Source organism: Vespa mandarinia, chromosome 2, assembly GCF_050613455.1.
Source record: "Vespa mandarinia isolate Hongniang chromosome 2, ASM5061345v1, whole genome shotgun sequence".
NCBI lineage: Eukaryota > Metazoa > Arthropoda > Insecta > Hymenoptera > Vespidae > Vespa > Vespa mandarinia.
In genome coordinates, this window is record NC_140811.1 from 2,905,001 (window position 1) to 2,931,917 (window position 26,917).

Sequence of the window (26,917 nt, forward strand, 5' to 3'; positions counted from 1 at the left end):
AATTCTAGATATAAATGTATCGTCTAAAAGCAATACATATATATATATGTAAATATATATAATACATATTACATATGCATAGATGCATTTAAATTTATGTATATTTATATATACTTCGCTAAAATTTGTATCTATTCGTTTATATAACGTTCATTTACTTCGGTATCCATGACGCTCAAAGACTTAACAAAGAAAGTCCCCTTAGGGAAATAAGTTTTGGTATGCATCGTATCGTTAATATTCGACGGGCGATCGATCAAAAAGAAAAGGGACTTACTTTGGTGGACGTAGTGATGGGCCTGGTGCCGCCAATTCCTATAGCGTATAGCTCCACCTCGTACCACTGGATTCCTGTTTCCCTGTCGAGAGCAGCAGCGGTCGACAGTATACCTGTCTTCGTGTCGACGTCGAACAATCTGTCGACCTGAGGACCGCCGCTACTAGCGGTCACGTTCGTCACGTAATACTCAAGATCGATGTTCGATCTTCGGGTACGCGCACTCACTCTGAGAATACTCGCCCCTACCGGTTCGTTTTCGTAGACACTACCCTCGAGCTGACCCCGATGTTCCCAAATCGGTTGATCCTCGCCTTCCTCCCCAGGCATTATCAAGGTCAGATATGTCTCCGAGGATCTTCTTTCGGCTTGGACGGCCTCGTCGGTTGCACGAACACCCACTTGATACTTCGATACACGTTCGGGAAGAGCGTTTCTAGTTGATCTTGGAAGTCTCATAGTGAGGTAACCGGTGGTACGATGTATGCGGAACATGTCCGAGTAGTTGACGCTCGAACGAAGTAATTCGTATGTGACCAGTCCGTTCGTACTCGAGTCTAAGTCTTTGGCAACCAACTGCGTTACCACGACCTCTTTTTGAGGCTGATAACTCGGATTACCTTTCAACGGTAAAATAACCGCGGACATACTCACGAATATCGGTGCATTATCGTTTATATCCTCGACGATTACAATCACCAACTTCTCCGCTGACAATCTAGCACTAGGTGGTTGTGCCTTGTCCGTAGCAACCACCACCAACTTAAACGTATCGACTTCCTCTCGATCGATCGGCAATAACGTATGTATCACGCCGGTCGATGGATTTATACCGAAACGACGTACCTGATCCTCAGGATCCTGACTGACGATCGAATAACTGACCATACCGTTTTCACCGGAATCTGGATCCTCAGCGGTTATCGTCACTATTGGCATATGTACAGGTATTCCTTCACGAATCTGTCGTACGATCGCTGTATTCGGAAATACCGGAGGATTGTCGTTCGTGTCAATGACCTCGACCACCAGAGTCATTACCGAGCTAAGCCTAGGGTGTCCACCGTCGCTGCAAGTTATATTCAGAACGTACTTTTCTAGTTCCTCGTAATCCAATGGTTTCCTCAGGTACAAAGTACCGGTGAGCGGATCGATGTAGAAAGTATCCCTTCTGTTGCCAGCGGATATAGCGAAGGTCAGTTCGCTGTTAGGTCCAAGATCGTTATCGGTTGCTTTGAATCTTAGTAATTCCGTATTAGTCGACGTTGTTTCGAGAATTGAAATTTTCGATTTGTTATCAATGAAAAGTGGAACATTGTCATTTTCATCGAGTACGTCAATGTGTACGGTAGCGCTCGATGATAGACGAGTTTCTAATCCGGCATCGTGTGCTACTACAGTCAATAAATAATTATTCGAAGCTTCACGATCAAGCTGTTGAACCAGAGATATCTGTCCCGTTGCTTCGTCGATCATGAAATGTCCATTTTGATTGCCTGCCTCTAAAGTGTAGAAGACATCCCCATTGAGACCTTCGTCAGCATCCGTAGTATAAACTCTGAGTAATTGAGTACCTATAGCTGCACCTTCGCTAACTTGTACTTTGTAAGGTAATCTCTGAAATTGTGGCGTATTGTCGTTTACGTCGGTAATGTAAATGGTGACTTTGACTCGATCTCTCAAACGATTCTCGCCGTTATCCGTAACGGTTGCTTCTAATGTCACATAGCTAGCACCGGTATTACTAACTAAAAGCTCTCTGTCGAAAGCACGTAACGACTTAATAAATCCATTGCGAGGATCCACGACAAAATCTTGTTGGCTTATAGGCAAAGAAAACATTAAATCAGCGTTACGACCAACGTCTCGATCCGTGGCTAATAATTTTCCAACGAACGTATCCGGTAACTCGTTTTCTCTCAAGTGAAAAGTAAAACTGGAATTAGTGAATTCCGGGGCGTTGTCGTTCTCGTCGAGAATATGTACGACGACTGGAACGACAGAACTTCTCGATGGGCTACCTTGATCACTGGCAGTCACTTCCAAAGCATAATAATCTTGTTCTTCGCGATCCAATATGTTCTTTACGTAAAGCTGTCCATCTGGGAAAATTCCAAACCGTCCTTCGGCATTTCCATCGGTAACGCTGTATAAAACTCTTCCATTAGCGCCAAGATCAACGTCCGTGGCAGTTAGTGAAAAGAAACGATCATTTACGGGCGTTGATTCGGACAACGACGTCTCGTAACTCGTCAATTTGAAAACAGGCGTATGATCGTTAACGTCCTCGATGATAACTCTTACTTGATGTTGAGCAGAAAGTGGCTGAACGTCGGAATCCGTTGCTGTCACTTCCAAATTTAAAACCGTACCGGGTGGTGCTCTTATAGGTTTTCCTAGATATATGATACCTGAATTTTCGGCTACCCTAAATTGTTCTCCAGGATTGTGAGTCAATGAATAAACTATTCTAGCGTTAGCACCTGCGTCACGATCTTTGGCACGTGCCAAATAAACTTCTTGGCCTACGGCAGCATTTTCTTTCAAATAAACTTCGTCGCCACCTTCGCCTTTAGGAAATTTCGGTGGATTGTCGTTTACATCGACTACCGTTATGTTTACAAGAGTTTGCCCATAAGCAAGTCCAGCTCTAGCCGCTAACTGTAAACTGTAAAATGCAACATTTTCCCTATCCAAACAACCAGCTGTACTAATCATACCAGTGACCTCGTCTATCTTGAAGTTTCTTTTTGGATCGCCATACAGAATGTTGTAAGTTACTTTAGTATTGCCATACTGAGTAACTTGTACGGTTCCAACCTCCTTACCAAAGCCAGATGGCATGGAATTACATTCACCCCTATCCTCCATCACGCGGAAGTTGTAACCGTTGTAAGTGTCGAACTCTAGATGCTCCAAATCTTCCTCGCGTATAATCTCGACCATGGCGTTTCTAGTAGCAATTTTATTTCCGGTATCTTTGGCAGAGATGGTTAATTCGTAAAGTGTTTTGTGAGCAGCTCTTAAAGAACCTTCCAAAGTGATTTCACCGGTTCTTTCGTCGACGATAAAAATTCCTTCGCCACCAGATTCCAAAGAATATCTAATTTGAGCGTTTTCTCTAGCATCAGCATCCGTCGCTATGATCTTACCAACTGAAGTACCTACTGGTGCGCTCTCCGGTACAGGCATCAAATATCTCCATGGATAGAATACGGGTGGATTATCATTGACATCTTCCAAGGAAAGTAATACGGTAGCTGTCGATGATTGAGGAGGTGTTCCTTGATCTTTAGCAATCACCAAGATACTGTACTCCGCTATAGATTCTCGATCCATGCTGATTTTTGTTGTTAGCTGTCCCGTTAAAGCATCCAAAGCAAAAGTCTTTGGATAATCTCTTAAAACGCTGGAATGAAAACTGTAAGCGATACTTCCATTGGTTCCTTGATCGTTGTCCACCGCGGTTAACGTTGCCACGAGGCTCTGCGGAGGAGTATTCTCAGACAAAGTGACATAAACGATATTTTGAGAAAATCTCGGGGCTTCGTCGTTCTCATCCAGGATAGTAACTTTGAGATGGGTAGACGCATACTTTGGATTTGGTCCGCCATCTCTGGCAGACACGTGCAATTCGATACTTCCTTGAATTTCTCTATCCAAAGTCGCTATTGTGGTGACCAAACCAGTATCCTGATCGATGGCAAACCATCCTTGCTCGTTACCAGAATCAAAGTCATAATAAATTCTTGCATTTAATCCAGAGTCAGCATCCGTAGCCGAAATGCTAGCAACGAAGCTTCCGACTGGCGAGAGCTCGGATAAAACTGCAGAATATTCGCTCTGCTGGAATACCGGTTCATGATCGTTGACATCGTTTACATGGATCACGAGATATGCCGTCGCCGATCTTTGTGGCGTGCCTTTGTCGGTAGCTACGACTGTTAGATTATACTTGGGAATTTCTTCGCGATCCAATTTACCATTCACTCGAACGATATCGAAACTTTGCGTGTTATCCAGCCTGAAATGGCCTAGTTCATTTCCAGCACGTATCTCCACGGTGGTCTCACCGTTCAGACCTTCATCGTTGTCAATGACAGCAATGGCAGCAACTAGAGATTCCTTAGCAGCATTTTCATCGACCGTTGCATAACCAGCAGTTAATGTAAGATAACTAAATTTTATTTCAGGATCATGATCGTTCGCATCCAATAGATTCACCGTTACATAGGTGCGTCCATCTTGCCTGGGTGATCCATGATCTCGAGCAAAGACCGTTATGACGCAGCTCTTTGGACAGCCTCCACCTGGACGTGCTGTCGCACAGCTTTGTTCGGGACAATCTAGAGGTTCCGCGGTTGTAATAGTACCTGTCTCTGGATTTATCGTAAACTGTCTCTCGGTATCAGGTAAATAATATGTCAATTTCGAATTGTCTTCGGAATCTTTATCAGTGGCATGAATCGTAAGAACTTTTGTACCAACCGGTGCACTTTCGTTCAGAGCAACGACGTAATCGCTTTGTTGAAAAATCGGAGGATTGTCATTTACGTCTAATACAGTTACGTTTACCAAAAGATAACCTAATCTAGGCGGATGTCCTCTATCTCTGGCACAAATATTTAAAGAATAATATTCGACTTGTTCCCTATCCAATTTTCCTGTAGTTTCTAAATGTAAATAGGATGTCTCACCGGTTGGATTGCCCGTTACTTCCAAACGAAATTTTTCATCCTTATTACCATCGACGATGAAATAATCATCGGTCACTCCATTCTCAGGAGTATCTTTATCGGTGGCAGCGTCTAATAACAATTTCGTGCCTACGACAGCCGATTCGGAAAAACTCACAGCTATGCTAGATTCGGGAAATTCGGGATCGTTGTCATTGATATCCAATACAAGGATCCTCACTTCTATCGGATAAGTCGGTTGACTTGAGAGTACGACTAGGTCGAACCTATCGCTACTAAGAGCTTCCCTATCCAATACCTTGGCTGTTCTTATTTTGCCAGTTTTAGGATCGAGCACAAATTCTTGGGGTGGTTCGTTAAATCTATAAGTAAAGCCAGGTTTCACTGGTATCTGACCGACCAAAGTACCTTTCGGTTCACCCTCCTTAACTTCGAGCGTAACTCTAGTATCTACCGCTCTACTTTGCATCGTCAATCCCATGGTAGCACTATCTTGTGGCAACATCGGTGACCTTCGCGGAATTAACCGTGTAACTCTTTGAGGTAGGTTCTGCAAAAAATACTTGCTCGACGAGCGCATCTCGTTGTTGCTAGCCTGGCCGCCATTTTGGTCCACCAACAACAGTCCCAGGACCAAGGCTAGGACCATCGATCTTCTTATGATCATCTCTTCGGTACCTCAACGCGCCCTTCTTCCTTAGCCAAATTCTTCTCGACTCGTCGGCATAAATCATTTACGATCCACGAATACTACCTGTCGTTCCTTTTCCTCATTGTCTCTTTCAGTTTCATCCTCGATAGTTCAATCACTTTCTTCCGTCATTGTCAACCACTTACAAGCATTAATCAGCACGCGCTGATCTCCAATGGATTGCAACGGTCAACGGCCCGCATTTTTTTATATTCCCGTTCGGCACTTCGTCTTCATTCGAAATTGGATTAAGGATGAACTTTGGAAGGGGTGGGTGTATTCGGTTCTTCTTCCTCCTCTTCCTTTCTCGCCGGACCGGACCTTTCTTTTTATCCGCCGGTCGAAAGTTAAGCGAGTACAAGAAGAGACTTCGGCCGATAGTGGGGGCACTGACCCACGGAGCCGCACCTCGCGAAACGCGTCTGCAGATGCGCGTTAGAAGAGACCAATCGGATCTCTTTTTACCGTGATTTTTTTCTCAAAAATTACGATTACGAATTGACATTCCCTATCAAGTATCACAACGATTTGAATATAAACTACATATATATGTATATATATATATATATATATATATATATATATATAAAACTTGTATTAGATGAAAGTCATATAATCAATCTTCGATTCGTGTCTCTTACCATGGTTAACCTTGACTTCATTTGCGTAAGCCACACAAAAAAGAAAGAAGAAATACGTCTTTAAAAAATAGACAGCAAATATTGTTCAAGGAAATACGAAGTAATAGATCGATCGTCGAAAATTCCTTATCACTTGGATATCATGGCAGCTTCTCATCGAACGTAAATGGACCGGCACATCACAAAGAACACGCAAGCGTAACTTATTTCAATGATATGCGGCACACTCTTACCGAATACCAAATCGAATATTATGCAACTTCTCACCACTTCTGCTTGTTCCTTGCAAAAGTTAATGATCCCATTCCTTCCCCCCCAACAACAAAAAAAAACAAAAAAGAAAAAACCAATGATCATTCGAAATCACTCACGAAACGATGTATAATAATCGATAACACGATAATCCTCGATCGAGTATGGATGATGATATGTAAGTCCAACGGGGGCAGAAGGGGGGGAGGGGCTAAATGATATCACTCGCGTTTTCTGATGAGCATGTAAAAACGTAAGGGGGTGAGGAAGTGGGAGAAAAAAAGAAAGACAAAGTTTCGACAGAGGTAGAAATAAAATTTTAAAAAAGAAATAGAAAAAAGAAAGAAAGTATACACAAAGTGAGGAAAAAGAAAGAGAGAGAGAGAGAGAGAGAGAGAAAAAGAGAGAGAGAGAGAGAGAGAGAGAGAGAAAGAGAAATAAGTAAACGTGTGCCCAAAGAAAACGAGACGTATGTAGGAACGTACACAAGGGCTCCAACGTGCGACGAAGAATATCACCTTCCCGAGGACTGACCTGACTCGACTGAACTAAGCCGGTCCCAGATCCTTGGCGCTGCCAAGAGAAGCATTCTTCGCGGGGCCTGACGCCGTCCCTCTCCGATCCATCGTGTTCAACGCGAGTCTCCTTCTCTCTCTCTCTCTCTCTTTCTCTTTCTTTCTATCTATCTATTTCTCTCTCTCTCTCTCTCTCTCTCTCTCTCTCTCTCTCTCTCTCTCTTTCTTTCTACCTATCTATTTCTCTCTCTCTCTCTCTCTCCTTTTCTCTCTTTTTTCTCTTTCTTCTCGCTTCTTTCTCCCCGCCACCTTCTTCACCTTCCTATCACTATCACCTTCTCTCTCTCTCTTTCTACCCCACCCCAAGTAAGGCCCCTCTCCCCTACTACTACCACCAGCAACAGCAGCAACAGCAACAGCAACAGCAGCAGCAGCAGCACCACCACCACTTCTTCTTTCTCCCTCTCCGTTATACACTACTTCCCCTCTCTCCTCTATCTCTTCCTTCTCCTCCTACCTCATCTTATCCTCATCCTCCACTATAGTTTCGCCTCGCACATCCCGAGCCGCCGCCACCGCCGCCGCCACCACCGCCGCCGCCGCCGCCATCCTCTCGCTGAGATATTCTCCCTTTTGCCCTCGAGGAACGAGCAATGCGGAGGCTCAGGTATGCAAGATGGCCGCCGAGTGTTCAACCTTGGTGCAAGAAGGATAGATTATATTGGTCGAGAAAGAATGAGAAAGAGAGAGAGAGAGAGAAAGAGAGAAAGAGCTGCAAGAATGTACGAGTGAGACAGAGATAGAGAATAGTACCAACAAGGAGAGGGAGGAGGATGGAGAACAAGAGATGAATAATGCGTCGGGAAGAAGGGGAAATAGAGGGAAAGGGCGAGAGGGATTCGCTGCTTAGGGAGGACGACGAAAGAGAGAGAAGAGTGAGGTAAGAAGAGCCAGTTGTGGGTCCAGACCCACGGCGCTGTAGATATACATCCGTGAAGCTATAGCCACTTTTATAACTAATCCGTTACCGCGATCGACCGTTTCCCCCACCCCCATAACTCTCTCTCTCTCTCTCTCTTTTTATCTTTCTCTTTCTTGAGTTCTTTCTCGTTTTCGCGAGTGCGGTCGCATCGGTTATCTGGTCTTTTCCTTTAATCTAGTTTACTGGGTACGAGAGTACTGTATAGCCCTACGTTTATATATATATATATATATATATATATATATATATATATGTCGATTGGCGCTTTGATAGGTCAATCGATTTATGTCCTAGTAAAATACTTTCTCTCTTTCTCTTTCTCTTTTTCTTTCTCTTTTCTAGGTTATACATACCGTATTAATATTATCGAGGATGGATAAGTATCAATTGTTGAAGTTAATCGTGTTAAATGCAGATGGGGACATTATCTGCTTCCAAGTTTAAATTTATTTCTAGGATTTATATTTACCCGCCTTTTTCTTCTTTTGAATTTAAAGATTTTCCTCGTTCTTGCGTTTTATTTATATTCTTTTTTTTTTTTTTATTCTCTTTTTACTTCCTTATCATCGTAAAAATTTGTCATATTTGTCAAATATTTTTTTCTTTTAATAATCGTAAATACAAATAATCAATTTCATTGTAAAAATTTATCAAATATTTTCGTATAATCGTAATTATAAATTTAAGAAGATACGTATAATTTCGTTGAAAAAAATTTCGTAAAATTTGTCAAATATTTTCGTATGATCGTAGATCAACGTATATTTAGAAAGATATATTGCATAATTTCATTGTAATAATAATAACAGAATAGAAGAAGTGTCATCGTCTGATGGAAATAAATTTCACGGAACAAAGATTCGCTTGTTATAAAAGAACCTTCTCAACGTATTGTATGTACCTTAAATGGGGATAGAATTTATATACGGATAGAAATAATTTTGCGAGGGTGTAAACACGAGGAGAGACACTGAACTGCTTGTGTGCATCACGCATGATTAATATTTCCTTTGGTATAACACCGTGGCAACGACGTGCTTACGCATACGCCATTTGTTATTCTGTTAGATTAGAAAGGTTATAACCTTTTGAAGGTCAATGGAATCTTGACATTTATTCTAAGCTATATTTACGACATTTGTAAAAAATATTTGACGAGAGAAATGATCAATTATCGGCATTTACCTTTTGTCTAAATAAAAGATAAAAAAATTTCAAATATTCATTGTTTGAATTGTACTAAGGGAGAAAATAACGAGACAATATAATCCTTATATCGATATAAATCGATAATCGTATATCGTATCGATCGTATATCCAACTTGATTTTATATACGAGATTGATAATCGATTTTACAAAATTGATCAGTAACATTGATCTAGCAAGGAACATTAACGATAGACATTTTTATTTAACATTAATGATAAACAGGGAAGGTCGTAAGAAAGATAAAAACAACTTTTGAGACAAAGAGAGAGAGAGAGATAAGTAAGAGAGGGAGGGAGAGAGAGAGAGAGAGAGAGAGATAGAACATAGCTAATACAATAAATTCGCGTGCAATCGTTCCTCACACGAAATGGTCTTTTGCGCCCACCTTGTCTAACGCGTTATTGTAGTTTCTTTCTCTCTCTCTCTCTCTTTTCCTCTCTGTACCATATACGGCGCAGCATCACACTAGCAAAAGAGTAAAATTCTATCGAGTCGTAGGGCACTGCGTAGGCGGTACAAGCTACAGCTTTATTGTTTCACCGAACAATAACTGTAACACATTCTCCCTATTTGTCTTTGACTCCTGCTAGTACATGAAAGACATATCGTTTTCCGGTCTCACACACAACCCCTCAAACCCTTACAATCGTATATCGTAAAACTTAGAAAACGAATGACATTGTGCAGACCGATTTACTCGAGCTTCTATAAATAAATTATTTTCTTTGAGAAATGTTTTTTTTTTTTTTTTTTTTTTTTTTTTTTTTTTTTTTTTATACAAATCCACATAACAAAAAAATTCATTTTATAGCAAATGTATGTACAAAAATTTATTTTGTTTACAATATTCCTCACGTGTATTAACTTTAATAATAAAGTAATATTTATTATACAAGAAGTAACAATTAACGTTATAAACGTATAATTGTTTAATTTTTATTAAATTAAATAAATGATAATATCAATATCATTTCTTAGGAGCACCATAAGCATCCGGCATTCTTTCAATGGTATATCTATGTTGTGAAACATACATTATAGGAACACCAGGTATCTTTCGTATTCTTCTTTTTAAATCTTTGTCATTGGTAGCGACAATATAACATTTGTGCTAAGATTATATTACAAGAGATATAATTTATTATAAGATAATATATGTTAATCCTTTCATATAAATTTAATACACTTACTTGTGTTACTCTATTTACAAGACAGTCATCCGCATAAGTACCCTTGTGCATACAATTTAATCTTTCAAATCTAGGATCCTTTATAATTCTTAAAGCTATTTTATATTTCTGACCAAGTTTTTCTAATTCTCCCATTACGCAATCCGTTATATATGGTATACACTTTGCGTACAAACACTCCATCATATTTTGTATAATATCTAATTTATTTTTTATAGAAAAATTAATGAAATTCGTATCTATTAAAATATGATAGGGAGGTCCTAATTGCGTATTATATTGAAAGAATAATGCGGAAGATTGCTGAGGTCTAAAAATACAATATATCCAATATAGATCTTATGAATAATAATATTAAAATTATATAGTAACATAAAATATACTCACGCTTCATTAACTTTTAATTTTATTGGGTCTTCTGATTTAGTTTTCTTTGGAGGTGCTCGTTTCTCTGGTTTTCTATCAATAACAAATACAACTTTATGATAATACTTTAAAATAATACTATAAGCAATAATGTTTTTCTTTCTTTTTTTTTAAAAAAAACATACTTACATTCTTGAATCACTGAGACTGATCATCTTCTTCATTTGTGCGAACCTCTGCATTACAACTTTACGAGTTTTTTTATTTTTTCCCTGTACAAACAACACGTAAAATTTATTCTTTTACATAGATATCTATTAATAATATTTATTATGACGAAACAAAATCATTTTTAAAATATTGTAAATTAAGAGATAACCTATAAAAATGAATCTACTAATACTTATATATTATACGATAGAATAAAAATTTTTTAATATTATGAAATAATATTGAAATATTTATTTATTATTACAAACCATTGTATTAATTTGTTATACAATCCTTCTGAAATATTAAAAACTCGTATAAATCAACACTGCACACAAAATACACATGTACGAATGACGATATCGTATCCTCTAACGGAGATTTATGGAACTAATACTTAAGGAATACAAAAGCGTTAACCTTATAATTACATTCGACCCTATGTTTGATCATCTTCGATACTTCTCGATTATCGAAAGATTGCAAAGATCGTTCTTTTTAATTTTCAAATGAAACATATATTATCAAATATTTTTTTTATTAATTTTATATATAAAATATTTTGTATAAAATGTTATACATATAATGAAAATAATTGAAAAATTTGTTAAATTTCTTGTCTAAAGTATCATTTAATTGGTCTAGTCCTAAATATTCACCAATCTATTTTCAGTTTCATTGGGATCATTGAGAAAATTCTTGGCGCCAGAATTTTTCTCCTAAAATGATACAAAACGTTACTCGTAACTGTAGGATTTTACTTCTTAAGGAATGTGGATGTCCTACTCTACAGCTTTGTTACTATTTCGTACACGCATGATAGACACGTTGGCTTTTATGTTCTAGTATAGACATATCATTTAAAAAAAAATAATATATATGCTTGTACAAGTGTAGTTTTAATGTGAACACTAAGTAAACTTAGTCATATATATATATAACGAAATAATATTCCTTACAAACCATATTTTACTTCTTTGAAAACAGACGTACGTGTTCCTTTTAAGTATTTATTTAAATTAAACTCAATAAGTAATATAAATTTCTTTATTTAAATATAAAATTTATAACCACTGAGAATATCAATTTTTATAATAAATTTGATTACTTTTTGTTAATAGTCTTCTTTATAATTTTTATCAAATGCGGTATAATACCACTTACTGTCCTATTTATTAACAAAATATTTTTATTGTTTTTAGAAGGAATATATATATATATATGTAAAAATGAGAATTGTTCAGTTAAGAAGACATCGTTTATTTAATATTGTAATTGGTGGAATATTGGTTTTAATTATTTTTTATATGATTGTTTCTTTCTTCTCTGATAATCAAGTACATAATATAAAAGTATATTGGTCAGAACAACTATCAAGAAAACAGGTATATTTAATATTTTTATATTTATATGATTATATGAATTATCAAAAAAATAATATTGGACTATTTGTAGGCTCCAGAACTGGTAGAAGATTTAGGTAATTTTGAACCAAGAAATATACAATCAAAAACAGGTCCTGGAGAAGCTGGCAAAGCACATGTTTTAAGGGATGATCAACAAAATGATGTTCAACAATCCGAATCTGATTATGGTATGAATATGATATGCTCAGATGAAATTTCCTTAGATAGATCAATTCCTGACACTAGACCATCCGAGTAAGTTTTATTTCCAATCGCATCATATATTTTCTTTTATTCAAATAATATGAATGAAAATTTGTATTTTCATAGATGCAAACATTGGAATTATCCAACGGATTTACCTAGAACAAGCGTTATTATAGTATTTCATAATGAAGGTTGGTCTGTATTAATGAGAACTGTACATAGTGTAATAAATAGAACACCATCGAAATTCTTAGAAGAAATCCTTCTTGTTGATGATTATTCTGACAAAGGTATATTTTAAAATGTTTTTTAGAAAATTTTAATTTCAAATATATATATGTATATTTAATATTTTCAAGAAAATATTTTTTAGAAAATTTAAAGGGTGACTTAGAATCTTATATTGAACAATGGGGAGGAAAAGTCAGATTACTAAGAAATTATGAAAGGCAAGGTTTGATAAGGACAAGATCAAGAGGTGCACGAGAAGCCAAAGGCGAAGTAATTGTCTTTTTGGATGCTCATTGTGAAGTGAATGTAAATTGGTTGCCACCGCTTTTAGCTCCAATTGCAATGAATAGGTATTGTATATAATTGACAAATTAAAAATTTTACATATATTTAAATGTTTAGAAACAAAATATTTTTTTTTTTTTTTTTTTTTTTTTTTTTATTATCATAATATCGCAGCAATGTAATGACAGTTCCTGTGATCGATGGTATCGATCATAAAACCTTTGCATATCGACCTGTGTACCAAGCTGGACACTTATATAGAGGAATTTTTGAATGGGGTATGTTATACAAAGAAAATGAACTTCCTAGAAGAGAAGCTAAAACTCGACCACATGACAGCATGCCTTATAAGTATATTATTTATTATCATAATTATAAATTAATCATTATTTTTTTCATTATAATTATTAAACTATTATTATATTAATTTAGATCTCCTACTCATGCTGGTGGTCTATTTGCAATGAATCGTCAATACTTTTTATCATTGGGTGGATACGATGAAGGATTACTTGTTTGGGGTGGAGAAAATTTTGAATTGTCTTTTAAAATTTGGCAATGTGGCGGAAGTATTCTATGGGTGCCTTGCTCGCATGTTGGACACGTATATAGAGGTTTTATGCCGTATACATTTGGCAAACTCGCACAGAAGAAAAAAGGACCATTGATTACTATTGTAAATATATATATATATATACATATATAATTATTTTTAAAAAGTTTTATTTTTATCACATGTGATTAACTAGAATTGATATTTTACAGAACTATAAAAGGGTCATTGAAACTTGGTTTGATGAAAAACACAAAGAATTCTTTTATACGAGAGAACCACTCGCAAGATTACTTGATCATGGTGATATAACTGAACAATTACTTTTTAAAGAAAGAAAGAAGTGTAAAAGCTTCCAATGGTACATGGACAACGTAGCTTATGATGTTCTAGACAAATTTCCTGAATTACCACCGAATATACATTGGGGAGAGGTATTTTGAATGATCTTTCCATTAACATTCATTTTGAAATTGATTAATAATAATAGAAAATAATAAAATGTATAGTTGAGAAATGGAGCAACTGGAGCATGTTTGGATACTATGGGACATGCCCCTCCAAGTTTAATGGCCACTGCATATTGTCATAGTTATGGAAATAATCAAGTAAGCTCATGCACATATATATTGTTATTTTATATCTTGATAATCGATCATAATGTTTAACAATGAATTTTATTTTTAGCTTATTAGGTTGAATTCGAAAGGTCAACTTGGTGTCGGTGAACGTTGTATCGAAGCTGACGGACATGGAGTAAAATTAGCGTTTTGCCGTTTGGGTACTGTTGATGGACCCTGGCAATATGATGAAGTATGATAACATTTATATGTATCTAACATTTAAACGTTTTTTCTAATTTGTTAATTCTTGAATTATTTTAGAAAACTAAAACGATATTACATCGGGTTCATAAAAAATGTATGGCTCTTCATCCGCAAACTCAACAGTTATCATTAATGCCCTGTGATGTGAATAATACGTATCAACAATGGTCCTTCCATGAGATTAATCCACGTTGGTGAACGAATCAACGTTACAAATATATTTCAATAATATGAATTTTTGTTCATGGTATGTGATATTTAACTAAATAATAATATATAAATGATCCCGTAATATAAAAGAGATCCATTTTTAATATATTGTTATAATTTCAGAAAAATTTTACACGAATCTTACTTGGCCTGCTAGATAAATCGAAACGTTGCGATTACTTGCGAATTAATTGTCAAATTAATTAAACGATATATAATTCTATAAGGAAAAATTCTTTGTGAAATACTTTTTTATAATTCACAAAGTTGCACAGACTATAAAATGCTATGCTAAGAGACAACAGACAATAAGGTGCTGTAAAGTTCAGTCTTCTATTTTTAGTAGTTAAAATTTCTTCAAGTTTTTTACAAATGGACAAATAAGAAAATGAAACTTTATAAATCTGTACAATTCGATATTCTTATTTTACATTTTTGTCCATTTTAAAAAGACTAGATTACTTAAATGAGACTGCTCTTTATAAGTATAGATTCTCGGCAATTGTTCCTTCTTATGATGGCGATTTTATCTTCTTAATGAACATTCTATTACGAAAACAATCTTTATACGAATATAACTAATCATTTACGATACTATATTAAATATGTTTTTATTTAATTAATAATTATGAAAAAAATTATAGTAAAAGTAAAATGAAATGCTATTTTCGTATTGCCAAACAGTATAAATCTTCCTATATTTATCTATATTAAGATTAATTTTCTTCAAAATTTATATATTTCATTATGTAAGACAATACAGAGAAAAGAGAGAGAATGAGAAAGAATGCTTCCTCTCTCTTTTAATCATCTTTACATCATTAAATTATTTAAATTTTTCTATCGCTTTGTAGTGTCATTTATTGTAGTCAGTAAACAAATGAGATATTTGTTTATATAAAATGCAGAGATAACACGTGATGATAAATTAATTTTGAATTTAGATACATATGTAAACATAAAGCTCTAAATTGATGTACAATTTAATTGATAATTATTGTACCTTTTGTAAGTTGCAAGAATGTTGACAACATTTTCATTGATAAAAATGTTATCATCATTTGATCGGAATAATTTATTTTTTTATAACTATATGCACACTCGCGATCAATATAATTTTTGTACTTTGTGATATTAAATGTGCAATCGTATATACTTGAAAAATTTTGTTACTGACGTGACTTTCACTAATATAATAATTTTTTGATATATCTATTACAGTATCTTATTCAACTTTAATCACAGGCATAATAAATCTTTCTGATTCGATAATTATAAATACACATTCCAATCATAGTATTTAAAACATTGTTAATGTCTCTATGTGACACTAAAGAAAAGTTATTAAGACAAAATACGAAGAACAGTTTTAACATCACTAATTGTACATTTAAAATATGAATTCCAACATTCCTCGTTAAAATCGATAACGTTTATGATATTGCAGTGAATCGCATAAAGTTATATTAAATATTACTTTTAATCTGAGTAAGAAAAAATTAAAATATCATTTGTGAGTAAATTTTTTCCATTATCTATATTCTTTATTTGTACTTAACACTATATATAAAGCTTATCGTTAGTTTTATAAATCAAGCTTAAATTATACTTGAAAGATCAATAATTGTTGTGATCACATATGATGCAAAACACATGCAGCTAACTTATTATTATTTTTTAATATCATTAATATTGTTACTCAGAATATACTTCTGTACGTTACATTGAAATAAGAAATTAATATTTATAAAAGCGAAAAATTTACGATTAAATCGTTGAATTATGGTCTGAATAAAAATAAAAAAAATAAAAAAAAAAAAATAAAAAAATAGGAATAAGAAACAGTTGGATTTATGATAAGTGTCAAATAATATGCAAAGTTTATTATTTTACACATTTTATATGAACGCACTAAATTTGGTATATGTATTGATAATGCTGAATGAAAAAAAAAAAAATGTAACACAAAATATGTTATATATGTTTTGAGAAATTGTACAAATATATGATTATAAAAAAAAAAAAAAAAAAAAAAGAAAACATTCTTTTTATATTTAATATTGAAAAGGCCATGTTATATGCTCATTACAAATATATTAATACTTCTATTAATACAGAGAACAAATAGTACAGCTATAAAATTAATTGTCGAAACTGTTTTGTAGAAGTTTGTTTATTATATTTAATTTAATTTTATAAAAACATTGAATAGTACAAAGCGCTATTCAAACAGTAATGCAACAAAAGTTTTGGAATAATTTTAGCCCATTGGAACTTCATATAGATAAGACAATTGCAATGAAAGCGTACAAATCTGTAAAAAGTATATATAATTATATTTTGTATTTAGAAATATATATAAATATATATATGTATGTATATATATATATATATACATTATGTAAAAAAAAAAAGAAAAAAAAATTACTTACCATGCTGTTTGAACATATTATTAATTATATTTTTATTTGAGCAATTTATTGATTTGTATTAACAATATCATCTATCTTTAATATACTGCGTACAGTTTCGGAAGCAAGAGTGATAGCACTGGTTGAAACTAATAGTGGCTGAAGTACATTTTCTTCAAGTATATTCGTAATAGCTCCTTTACGAACATTAATTCCAGTCGTCATTTCACCCTGAGCATGTCTATTTCGCAATTCAGTAACAGTCGCGATTGAATTCAAGCCTGCATTTTCCGCTAACGTAGACGGAATAATCTAAAATTAACATAATATTAAATATATAATACGTATAAAAATATAATTTATAAAATTCTTATATTAATCAAACAAATGTTAAAACTTACTTCAAGTGCATTTGCAAAAGCTCGAACGCAATAAGCATCCACTCCGCCTAAAGTTTGAGCGTATGCTCCTAATTTCAATGCAAGTTCAATTTCAGGTGCACCACCTCCAGCAATCATTGCTTTCTGTTTTACCAAACATCGAATAACGCATAATGCATCATGCAACGAACGCTCGGCTTCTTCCAAAACCAATTTATTACTTCCACGTACCAGTACGGTTACCGTACGACCATAATTTTGTATACCAGTGATCTAAATAAATTACAGACGCGAGTATTGATATTATTTTGATATTATTTTATGGATTTTAAAATTGTCATACCAACCTTTACAAATTTAGAACTTCCTGTTTGGACTTCTTCGCACAATTCTGCAGAAACGAGATTCTCAGCAACAAAATGATCTAAGGATGCAATTGGCCTACATCCCAAAGTTTTACATACAAAAGGAATGTCCTCTCGTTCTATATCTTTGATTACCATAACTTTGATTTTATCTAAGAAATGAATAGCCAGATCACTGACAGCATCGCGTAAAATAGACTTTTGAACCAGCAATATATTGCATCCAGTTTTTTTAATTTGTTTTATGATATTCAATATATAAGCACGTTCTTCCTTCAAAACTCTATCCATTGCGGCATAATCTGATACAATAACATTATGATCCATCTGGAAGATTTATATTAATTTATAGTTTCTTAAAAAAAAAGAAATCCTAAACATAATATATTTATCAATTTAAAAAAAAGAAAAAAACTTACATCTGTTTTAGGCGGAGAGATGCAAAATTGAATCAAACCAATTTTTGCCTTTTCGATACGTTTTGGCCCATTAACGTTACACGATTTTTGGGTAAATATCAATCCTTCTACTAACTCTGTATCTTCAACTGTACCTCCTAATTTTTTAATCACTTTGATATCCTACAAATTAAATACAAATTAAATATAAACATACAAAACATATGATCAAAGTGATAACTTATACTTTACATTCAAATCAACAGCCTGTTCTTTTCCTGGCTCTGTAACTTTTAATACTGCATTCACGGCTAATGGTGCCAATAAACTTGATTGTTGAAATACAACCTACAGAGATTTAAAAAAAAAAAAGCATAATAATTTTAAGATGCAAAATCAACAGATTTTATGTCAACGTTGTCTCTCATCAGTTACCTTTGAATTAAGCGACGTTGCTGCAGCTTTAACAAGTGATTCTTTATCTGTTAAATCAACTGGTATAGACATACTTGTAAGTATTTCAACTGCTTTAGCTGCAGCTTTTTGAAAAGCATCGCTTATAAGTGTAGGATGAATTCCTTTTTGTAATAAACGTTCTGCAGCTTCTAACAAAGAGCCAGCTACTACAACAACACTTGTAGTACCATCACCTGCTTCAATGTCTTGAGCTTTAGACAATTCAACCAGCTAAAGGCATTTAAACATTTCAATATATCTCGCATAAACTTTAAATATATATTCAAAAGAGAGAGAGATAGAGATTGAGAAAGAGAAAGAGAGAGAGAGAGAGAGAGAGAAAAAGCACAAACATTGATACCATTTTAGCTGCAGGATGTATAACATTCATTTCTTTCAAGATAGTAGCTCCATCGTTCGTAATTGTTACTTCACCATTGCCTGCTTGAATCTGCATATTACAAACAATACATTGTAAATGAATATCTATAAAATTTTTTCATCAAAATATATGTATTACCATTTTATCCATTCCACGTGGACCCAAACTAGTACGAATTGCATCACTTACAGCTGAAAATATAAAATTGTCAGTTTATTTTCAATAAAAATTTACAATGTTTGAAAAATATATAATAGAATATCATAACTGTTATATTATTATAATACAATATTAATTTAAGAATAATTTAAACATATAATAAGTCATCATTATTATAATATGATCTTATTGGGACTATTACTATATAAGGACTTTTTCGTCTTGATTGATCATTATAAGCCCACGCACGTGTAAAAAAAGCCGAGAATATACATTTACCTTTCGCAGCATTAATATTACTGCTTCGAATATCAGCAGGTTTACTTTTATCCTTATATGCTTGTCCATGATTACCTCTACCATCGCCTCCCGCTGAAATTGCAGTCATTCTTGATAAATTAGTTATGTTCTTTTGTATATTAGGTTTATCGCGAAGCTTATAAGCGAGCTTATAAGGTATCTTCTCGCGAAAATGTCGAGTAGCGTTTTCACGCGGCACTTTTGTTTTTCTTCTTCAATACTTTAAGGTTAAAATTGAAATTGAATTTAATTCAATGTTATAAAAATGTCCAAAATAAGTTTGATTCGTTAATTCACTGATTTATTATAAAAATCAAGAATGATCATGCGAAGTACGAAAGACTCGCCTAAGAAATTTCTTTATGGTTAATCCATAAGACCGGCATTTTACTCCCTTTAGATACGATTTTCATATTACGAAGAAATAAGTGAATTAAAAATGCTCGTCATTGATTGGACTACGAATCAACCAATCAGAGAACAGTTAGAGCAACATCACGTGACACCATCATACATATACAGCCAATAAAATTTCAGTAGCCATAATACTCATTCAGCGGCAACAGATAATCGTGATCGTATCGTAAAATAATTTGTATCGATTTGTAAATTGGTGTCTATTGATCGAATTGTGATTTATTTCATTACATTAATTACTTGCAAAAGTTCATCGGATTAAAAATAAGTGGAAGTTCTTTTGTCTTTCATTTACGGGACTCTATAAATTTAAGAAGATACCTACTCAATGATAAAGATTTATCTACGGCATCTTAAGTAGCATAAACATAATCTCGTGCTTATTAATAGATAAAAATGAATTTCGATAAAGGGCATATACGGCACTGCATGCTTTTTTGTTATAATCAAAAAAAGACTGTTGAGGAAGCAAAACGAATCATCTCGGCAACTTATGGAGAAAACGTTGTATCCACCAATATTTGTAAGGCGTGGTTTAAAAGGTTTAAATGTGGCGAATTAGATGTTAATGAGAAACCGCGTTTAAAAATATCGAAAAATTTTAAGAAGAATGAATTCCGAAAAGTTTTTGATATAAATCCACCTGAAAAATTGGAAAAATTTGCAAATGGATTTAAAGGTGAGAATGAGTCAATCGTTTCTCCATGGTTAAAGCCAATAGGTTTTGTGGATTCAACAACGAATATTCAAAGATCGAAATCTAATCATCCTTCAATTTCTAAAATGGTTACTACTGCCATTGAAGAATTGAAAGATCGTAAAGGCTCGTCGCTTCAAGCCATTAAAAAATATATTATAGCAAACTATGAAGTTAATGATGAAAAATTAACACCTTTTATAAAGAAATATTTAAAGACTGCAGTTTCTACTGGTACAATTATACAAACTACAGGAAAGGGAGACTTAGGATATTTTAAACTTTCAATCATGAAAAGCAGAGATCCAAAGACGAAGATACATCCCGTCATCAAGAAAAAGAAGACTGTCAATAAATCTACTAAAAAAAGGATAGTTGTAACTCGTAAGATAGCAGTAGATACTAACAAGAAATCTAAAGTACTGACTAAGAAAGCTGAGTCTACTAAGAAACTTACAGATCAAAAGAGGCCTAAAGTTCGTAATTCTACAGCCGGTGCTGTTGCTGCTGCTGGTGTTACTAAAACAAAAATTACAAAAAAAGCACCACAGCAAAAAATCAAAATTAAAAAGATTAAAATTATCAGAGTACCAATTATCAGAATGAAAGCTCCCAAATCAAAGAGAACAAAGAAATAATCATTTTTAAAAAGATATATAAATCAATAACACATATGCATGATAGCAATAGCTGTTACTACATGTACTGTACAAAATTTTGAAAATAAGTTAAGTGGAGGAAAAGAAATATAGAGCATACTCAGTTACAATTAATACAACAAGACAATAATAGCAATAAGTAAAAACATAAGAAGTTTGGATTATAAATAATGTGCTTTTGTGTAAATAGCCATTCATAATTTGCCAATGTCGAGGAAGTACAAAAATGGTAATTTCATTGCCTTAAAAGATATACCATTATTTAGAAATATGATGAAACAATTATGTGAGAAGTGACGGAAGGTTATTGAAAGTGATAACAGATACATATTTTTTTATTAAAATGAATACATATCATTCTTTTATACTGTTAATTAAATAAATATATATATTGAAAAATTTGATGGGAACTTTTGGAAGCACCTAATATTTCTAGGATAATAGATCAATAATATTGTAAATGCTAATCTATAAATTGCGAAAGAATATTTTATATGATTATATTCGCGTTACGACATAAATATTATTTGTATTATTCTAAAGATAAAAAATCTATTTCTACTGCAAACAAAAAAAAAAAAAAGAAAAAGAAAGAAAAGAAAGAAAAAACGAAAAGTTCAAGTAAATATATTTTATATACAGGAAAGCGTCGAGAACTGTGCTCATGTAAGGTAATCAATCGTGTTACAGGATCATTTGACGAACATTATTTAAAACCGTAATCCTGATCTTCTAACCGCAAGTCTAGAGTCTACACCAAGACATAGACATTAGATTGGCAAAAGTATAGATCGAATTATTACGTGCGTTGTACGTGGACGGTAGTCGTGAAAAAAAAAATCTATAGACAAAATAACTATAATTATCGCAATTACGTTTAACAAATTCAAAGGGGGGAAAAGAAAAGGAAAAAAAAAAAAGATAAAGAGAACGTAGTCAAACGCATATATGTAGAACAAGGAATATCTCGAGTGCAAGACATTCTGGTTAAATCTGATTTTCTCTATATATGGTTGAACAGAAAGTTTTCTACCCGCAAATGTTCTGTTTGTGGGTAAAGAAGAAGAAGAAGAAGAAAAGAAGAAGGGATGATTATGGGGAAAGGGAAATAATGGACGCAACACATACCACCTGCATTCCTGACACGACCAAGGTGCCTCTCGGTTGCGTCCATTTTTATCTTTCCTGCATACCGTTTCTCTTCAACCGAAAAATTCGTTTCAACGCATACATACATATACATGTACATATTTGAAAACTTACTCAACTATATTGATCGTAGATACAAAAAAAAAACGATATTATATATATATACACACACACATATTTACAGATACATACACATATATATAAATAGGACAGAGACATATAGAAAATTCCATGTTTCAACGTAAATAAATAATTCAATGACTTTAAACTGATCACCGCTGCGACGTAACAGTGAATTCATTGAGCGACGAAATATAAGAAAGTTCGAGCTCATTGAAAATACAAAACGGATAGGCAGGTACGCGTGCCACTCCTAGTAGAACGTACTACAACGATATTGCATCGATAAGACGACCGGTTTATTCAAACGATGAGTTTGATTATCATTATTGTAGTCCGTGAACTTCGACACTTTAAAGAATAAAAGAAAGGAAAAAAAAATTTCTCAATAAAAATATATGTATAATAAATCAAGCGTATATATGGTGTAACATACGTGTACGTCCTACATTGATAAGGACGTGCACTTTATTATTTGAATTTCTTAATGAAAGTTCTATAGACATTTTTGCAAAATTTTACGATTATTTTTAAAATTGCTTATGATGAACGTTAAAGAGATAAATAAAAAGAATCAGTATCAAAACAAACATCATATCGTCATCTTTCTATTCGTAGAGCGTATCGTATCTGTTTATCCTTCGAAGACGGTTATATATGTATTTTTTTTTTTTTTTTTTTTTTTTTTTTTTTTTTTTGAGAGAGAAAGAGAGAAAGAGAGAAAGAAAAGAAAACGGCAGGTTTGTGAACATAGGTGAAAAAGGAACGCTTTTGTCGAGAGAAGGAGAACGAAGCCGGTTCGTGTCGTTGCTCACTCGGGAAGCTGTTTCTCGCGTGGACACGTAAAGGAAGGAGCACGCTACACTTCCTCCCTCTTCGTATATATATATTACTCTCTCTCTCTCTTTCTCTCTCTCCCTCTCTCTTTCTCTCTCTCTCTCTCTCTCATTAGTACCAGCATTCTCCCACTCTCTCAGTCGATCCATCTCTCGCATTAGTCTTCTCAATCCTCCCCACTTATCGTCCCGCGAGCGCCCCCACCAATCGGGAGCTAGAAGCACCTGTTGCATACCTACCTGTTTTACTTGCTTCGTAGCTCGCTTCAGTCAGTACGACGCGCGTCGTCCTACGAGACGGGTGATGTCATTAACGTGTCGTATCAACGTCGTTCCTTTTTTTTGAATAGAGAGAAAAATATATATATACATATATATACATATACACACATAGCAGTTGAGGAAAGAAATAGAGAATATATATATAAAAAAGATAGGAAAAAAGAAAGAGAACGATAGTTATTATGTCTTCTCGCGTGGTAATCGGTTCTTAATAATCTTTCTTAAAGCCAGTATAAAAAAAGTATTATTAATCGAATATAAGTAGAGAAACTTTTATTACGAAAGAAAGAACAAAATAAAAGAAAAAGAAAGAAAAAATTAGTGAATATAATCGAGAAGAGTAGATAGAAAAACATATCGTGTGAATTTATCTTAACGCAAGTTGGCAGTAAGTCGATTGGTGGTTGTTGTTGTTGTTGTTGTGTTGGATATGTACGCGGGAAAAAACTGAATCGCGTACTTTCGCGAGATAGAAGACGAAGAAGAAGAAGGAGGAAAAAGAGGAGGAGGAGGAGGAGGAAGAAAGAGAAAGATAGAGAAGAGGCCATGGAGGACATTGCGTCGCAGGATACTAATGCCTCCTCCTGTTTTGGTACAGGAAGCGTGGCTGGTGCCGTGATTGGGACATTTTTAACGACGATCCTTCTGTCGGCCGTTGCTGCGTTACTTTACAAACAATGGCGCAGGCACAAGGGTAAGTTTTTAATCTTTCGCTTAATTTATTTTTTTTTTGGTTTTTATATGAATTCGCTCATCTTGTTTTCGTGGAGTTTTGTTACGTTTTGTTCTTTTTTTTTTTATTTTATTTTTATTTCTCATTTTACGTTGACGATTAATAGTCCGTCTTTAAAACTAAAGATAAATGTGTTATTGCGTGTTAATGAAGAGTAATGCAAAATACCAATAGCGCGCGATAGGACGAAATGAAAGGCATGTCATCAAAGGCGCGAAAGTTGTGTTCGTTTAAAAACGGTACTTCGAACCGATAGGACATATATACATACATATATACCGGTTCGAATACGATAAATGTTGAAATTCCCGTTGGCGTATCTTTTCTTCTTAGAAAATCTTTATAATGAGAAACGCTTTGGTAAATAATATAAATACGTTTACTTATGTACGTGCATATTAAACATAAAAGGCAATACAAAAAAAAATATCGATATATGTAGAAGTACGCATACGCGCGTATATATGTGTGTATATTATTCGAAGGTTAATCCTCCATAACCTAACCTTCGTTCGTGTCTAAGAAAACAATACGTCTAATGTCAAATTTATAACATCATATTTATATGTTAGTATAATTATATACTATATCTGATAATATATAATCTATACTTAATACAAACGTTAATTTTTGATATATAAATTCATGATGATATTCATATAATAAAAAAAAATTATATATGATAAAATTAAGAAAAATATAGATGCATATATGGAGTGTATTACTTCAATGGTGTATGATATTATAGAGGATTAAATCGACATATATGTATATTCTGTATATGATGATTTTATTGGCGATTAGAAAAACGACAGATGAAAGAAAGTGATAAAGATTATTTTCTTTCTTGTTTAATAAATGTATAGTACTAACGATAAATATAGCTGTGTCAGTAAGTAAAAGAAAGTACGAGTTAGCAGTCGGATAAACTCGTTGCAAGTTTGCGATAATAGGTCATATTGCGGTTAGAACGAGTAATTGATACAGGATCCGCACTCTTGTTGGTCAGGGACGCAATTAGAACCGTTATAGTGATCATTCCCCTTCGATAAATCGTTAATTTATGTATGTTTTTTTCTCTTGTAGAAATTTTCTATTTCTTTTTTTTTTTTTAAACCTTTTCTTCTTCTTCTTTTTTTTTCGTTTTTTTATAATTCGTAAGACAATATAATTTCAGCTTTTTTTTTTTTTATATTCGTTAATTAAACATATTTTTTCCATAATAAAATGTGTTCTTAGAAATACGATTAACATTATGATTTGGATTAGAATTGTATTCATAAGATTTCTAATCATACGAATTAGATACTATATTTCCGTATTTAAGCTTGAAAAAAACAAAGATCTATAGATAGATTTGAAGGTTAGTTTTATATTTTTGTTCGAAGGCATTTCCGAGGTACAGAATACGTATATATATATATATATACATATACGTATATACCTTATGTATATACATACACGATGTAACACCTTTATGATATATATATATATATATATCATATACCAAATATATATATATATTACATATTATGTAATACAGTATGGGTAGTCTCGATTAAATCGTTCTATTCTCATTGATATCGTTTTTCCGATCTAATTTCTTAACCTCTATTCGACAATCCATATGTATTATATATATACATATATATATATATATGTACATATATATATACATATATATATATATATGTACATATATATATATATGTACATATATATATATATATATGTACATATATATATATATATGTACATACATATAAATAATAATGACAAATTCAAAACAATTTATTATTCAAAACTCGAAGGATCGATTATACTTGTATGTATAATCAATGGACATCGGAAAAGAGACATTAGATTAACAATGGACGTCACCTGTACGGATGGTACGAAAGCGATTAAATGATACATAGAAACGGTAGGTTGTTAAAAAATGCACATATTTACAGCTTCGTAATAACATCACGAAAGTTATTCAATAACATTCGATCTAGACATTCCAAACATTTTCTACTTAAGAATGTTAAACTTCTATATCATATAAATAATGATAAAATGATACTCTTCGGAGATATTCGATAATTTCGTTCTAATCCAATCTAATAACATCGAGGTAATTATTATTTCTTTATTTATAAAAAATAAAATTATAATATTCATACGTAAGATGATTCAATTCGAATAGAATCGAATAAAATATAAAAGCAAAAGGAAAAGGGAAAGGAAAAGAGAAAATTAAAAAATGTAGAATAAAATTATAGGTTAGGAATAGAAAGAAAAGACGAAGAAGAAAAAAAAAAGAAATAAATATTCTCAATAATTTAATTGGATCAATCGATATTATTAGCACGTGCCTACGACGAAATTTTGTTTCTCTTCTTCTTCTTCTTCTTCTTCTTCTTCTTCTTCTTCTTTTC

At 33.4% G+C, this 26,917-nt stretch overlaps 6 protein-coding genes across 6 annotated transcripts in view; 3 read left to right on the forward strand and 3 right to left on the reverse strand.

The window, feature by feature from the left end:
• Nucleotides 1-5,641, reverse strand: part of ft (cadherin-related tumor suppressor fat) — a 102,639-nt gene extending 96,998 nt beyond the window's left edge. Inside the window, exon 1 of the mRNA XM_035861911.2 lies at nt 278-5,641. Within this exon, the coding sequence (XP_035717804.2) occupies nt 278-5,641 (5,364 nt within the window). The remainder of the gene's footprint in view (nt 1-277) is intronic.
• Nucleotides 5,642-10,111: 4,470 nt separating this feature from the next.
• Bka (FCF1 rRNA-processing protein Bka) lies at nt 10,112-11,412 on the reverse strand. Its single transcript, XM_035861968.2, has 5 exons — nt 11,301-11,412; nt 11,011-11,093; nt 10,843-10,914; nt 10,456-10,765; nt 10,112-10,376 (listed from the first exon to the last, which is right to left on the reverse strand). Exons 1-5 carry the CDS (start codon nt 11,301-11,303, stop codon nt 10,233-10,235), a joined length of 612 nt encoding a protein of 203 aa, XP_035717861.1. The 5' UTR covers nt 11,304-11,412; the 3' UTR covers nt 10,112-10,232.
• Nucleotides 11,413-11,773: 361 nt separating this feature from the next.
• On the forward strand, nt 11,774-14,787 carry Pgant7 (N-acetylgalactosaminyltransferase 7). Its single transcript, XM_035861956.2, has 11 exons — nt 11,774-12,020; nt 12,234-12,416; nt 12,487-12,692; nt 12,768-12,934; nt 13,018-13,225; nt 13,335-13,511; nt 13,593-13,836; nt 13,926-14,147; nt 14,223-14,321; nt 14,401-14,526; nt 14,598-14,787. The coding sequence occupies exons 2-11, from the start codon at nt 12,261-12,263 to the stop codon at nt 14,736-14,738; spliced, it is 1,746 nt and encodes a 581-aa protein (XP_035717849.1). The 5' UTR covers nt 11,774-12,020; nt 12,234-12,260; the 3' UTR covers nt 14,739-14,787.
• A 2,094-nt stretch (nt 14,788-16,881) lies between these two features.
• Nucleotides 16,882-19,984, reverse strand: CCT4 (chaperonin containing TCP1 subunit 4). The gene is made up of 10 exons (XM_035861961.2): nt 19,581-19,984; nt 19,281-19,333; nt 19,122-19,211; nt 18,740-18,991; nt 18,557-18,652; nt 18,326-18,487; nt 17,889-18,233; nt 17,563-17,814; nt 17,183-17,473; nt 16,882-17,064 (listed from the first exon to the last, which is right to left on the reverse strand). Exons 1-9 carry the CDS (start codon nt 19,687-19,689, stop codon nt 17,228-17,230), a joined length of 1,605 nt encoding a protein of 534 aa, XP_035717854.1. The 5' UTR covers nt 19,690-19,984; the 3' UTR covers nt 16,882-17,064; nt 17,183-17,227.
• Nucleotides 19,985-20,147: 163 nt separating this feature from the next.
• On the forward strand, nt 20,148-23,150 carry LOC118439802 (uncharacterized). Its single transcript, XM_035861962.2, has one exon. It carries the CDS (start codon nt 20,415-20,417, stop codon nt 21,351-21,353), a length of 939 nt encoding a protein of 312 aa, XP_035717855.1. The 5' UTR covers nt 20,148-20,414; the 3' UTR covers nt 21,354-23,150.
• A 586-nt stretch (nt 23,151-23,736) lies between these two features.
• The window catches only part of LOC118439796 (uncharacterized), a 36,504-nt gene continuing 33,323 nt past the window's right edge, over nt 23,737-26,917 (forward strand). Inside the window, exon 1 of the mRNA XM_035861928.2 lies at nt 23,737-24,455. Coding sequence (XP_035717821.1) covers nt 24,308-24,455 — 148 coding nt within the window. The 5' untranslated portion in view covers nt 23,737-24,307. The remainder of the gene's footprint in view (nt 24,456-26,917) is intronic.

Coding starts and splice junctions, on each gene's coding strand:
- Bka (XM_035861968.2), bottom strand. Junction 10,915..11,010: donor AGTCTCAGTGATTCAAGAAT/GTAAGTATGTTT, acceptor TGTTATTGATAG/AAAACCAGAGAAACGAGCAC. Junction 10,377..10,455: donor TTGTAAATAGAGTAACACAA/GTAAGTGTATTA, acceptor ATATAATCTTAG/CACAAATGTTATATTGTCGC.
- Pgant7 (XM_035861956.2), top strand. CDS start 12,261: ATGAGAATTGTTCAGTTAAGAAGACATCGTTTATTTAATATTGTAATT. Junction 12,935..13,017: donor TGATGATTATTCTGACAAAG/GTATATTTTAAA, acceptor AATATTTTTTAG/AAAATTTAAAGGGTGACTTA. Junction 14,148..14,222: donor CGAATATACATTGGGGAGAG/GTATTTTGAATG, acceptor TAAAATGTATAG/TTGAGAAATGGAGCAACTGG.
- CCT4 (XM_035861961.2), bottom strand. CDS start 19,689: ATGACTGCAATTTCAGCGGGAGGCGATGGTAGAGGTAATCATGGACAA. Junction 18,488..18,556: donor AACAGGCTGTTGATTTGAAT/GTAAAGTATAAG, acceptor TTTAATTTGTAG/GATATCAAAGTGATTAAAAA. Junction 18,234..18,325: donor TCTCTCCGCCTAAAACAGAT/GTAAGTTTTTTT, acceptor TAAATCTTCCAG/ATGGATCATAATGTTATTGT.
- LOC118439802 (XM_035861962.2), top strand. CDS start 20,415: ATGAATTTCGATAAAGGGCATATACGGCACTGCATGCTTTTTTGTTAT.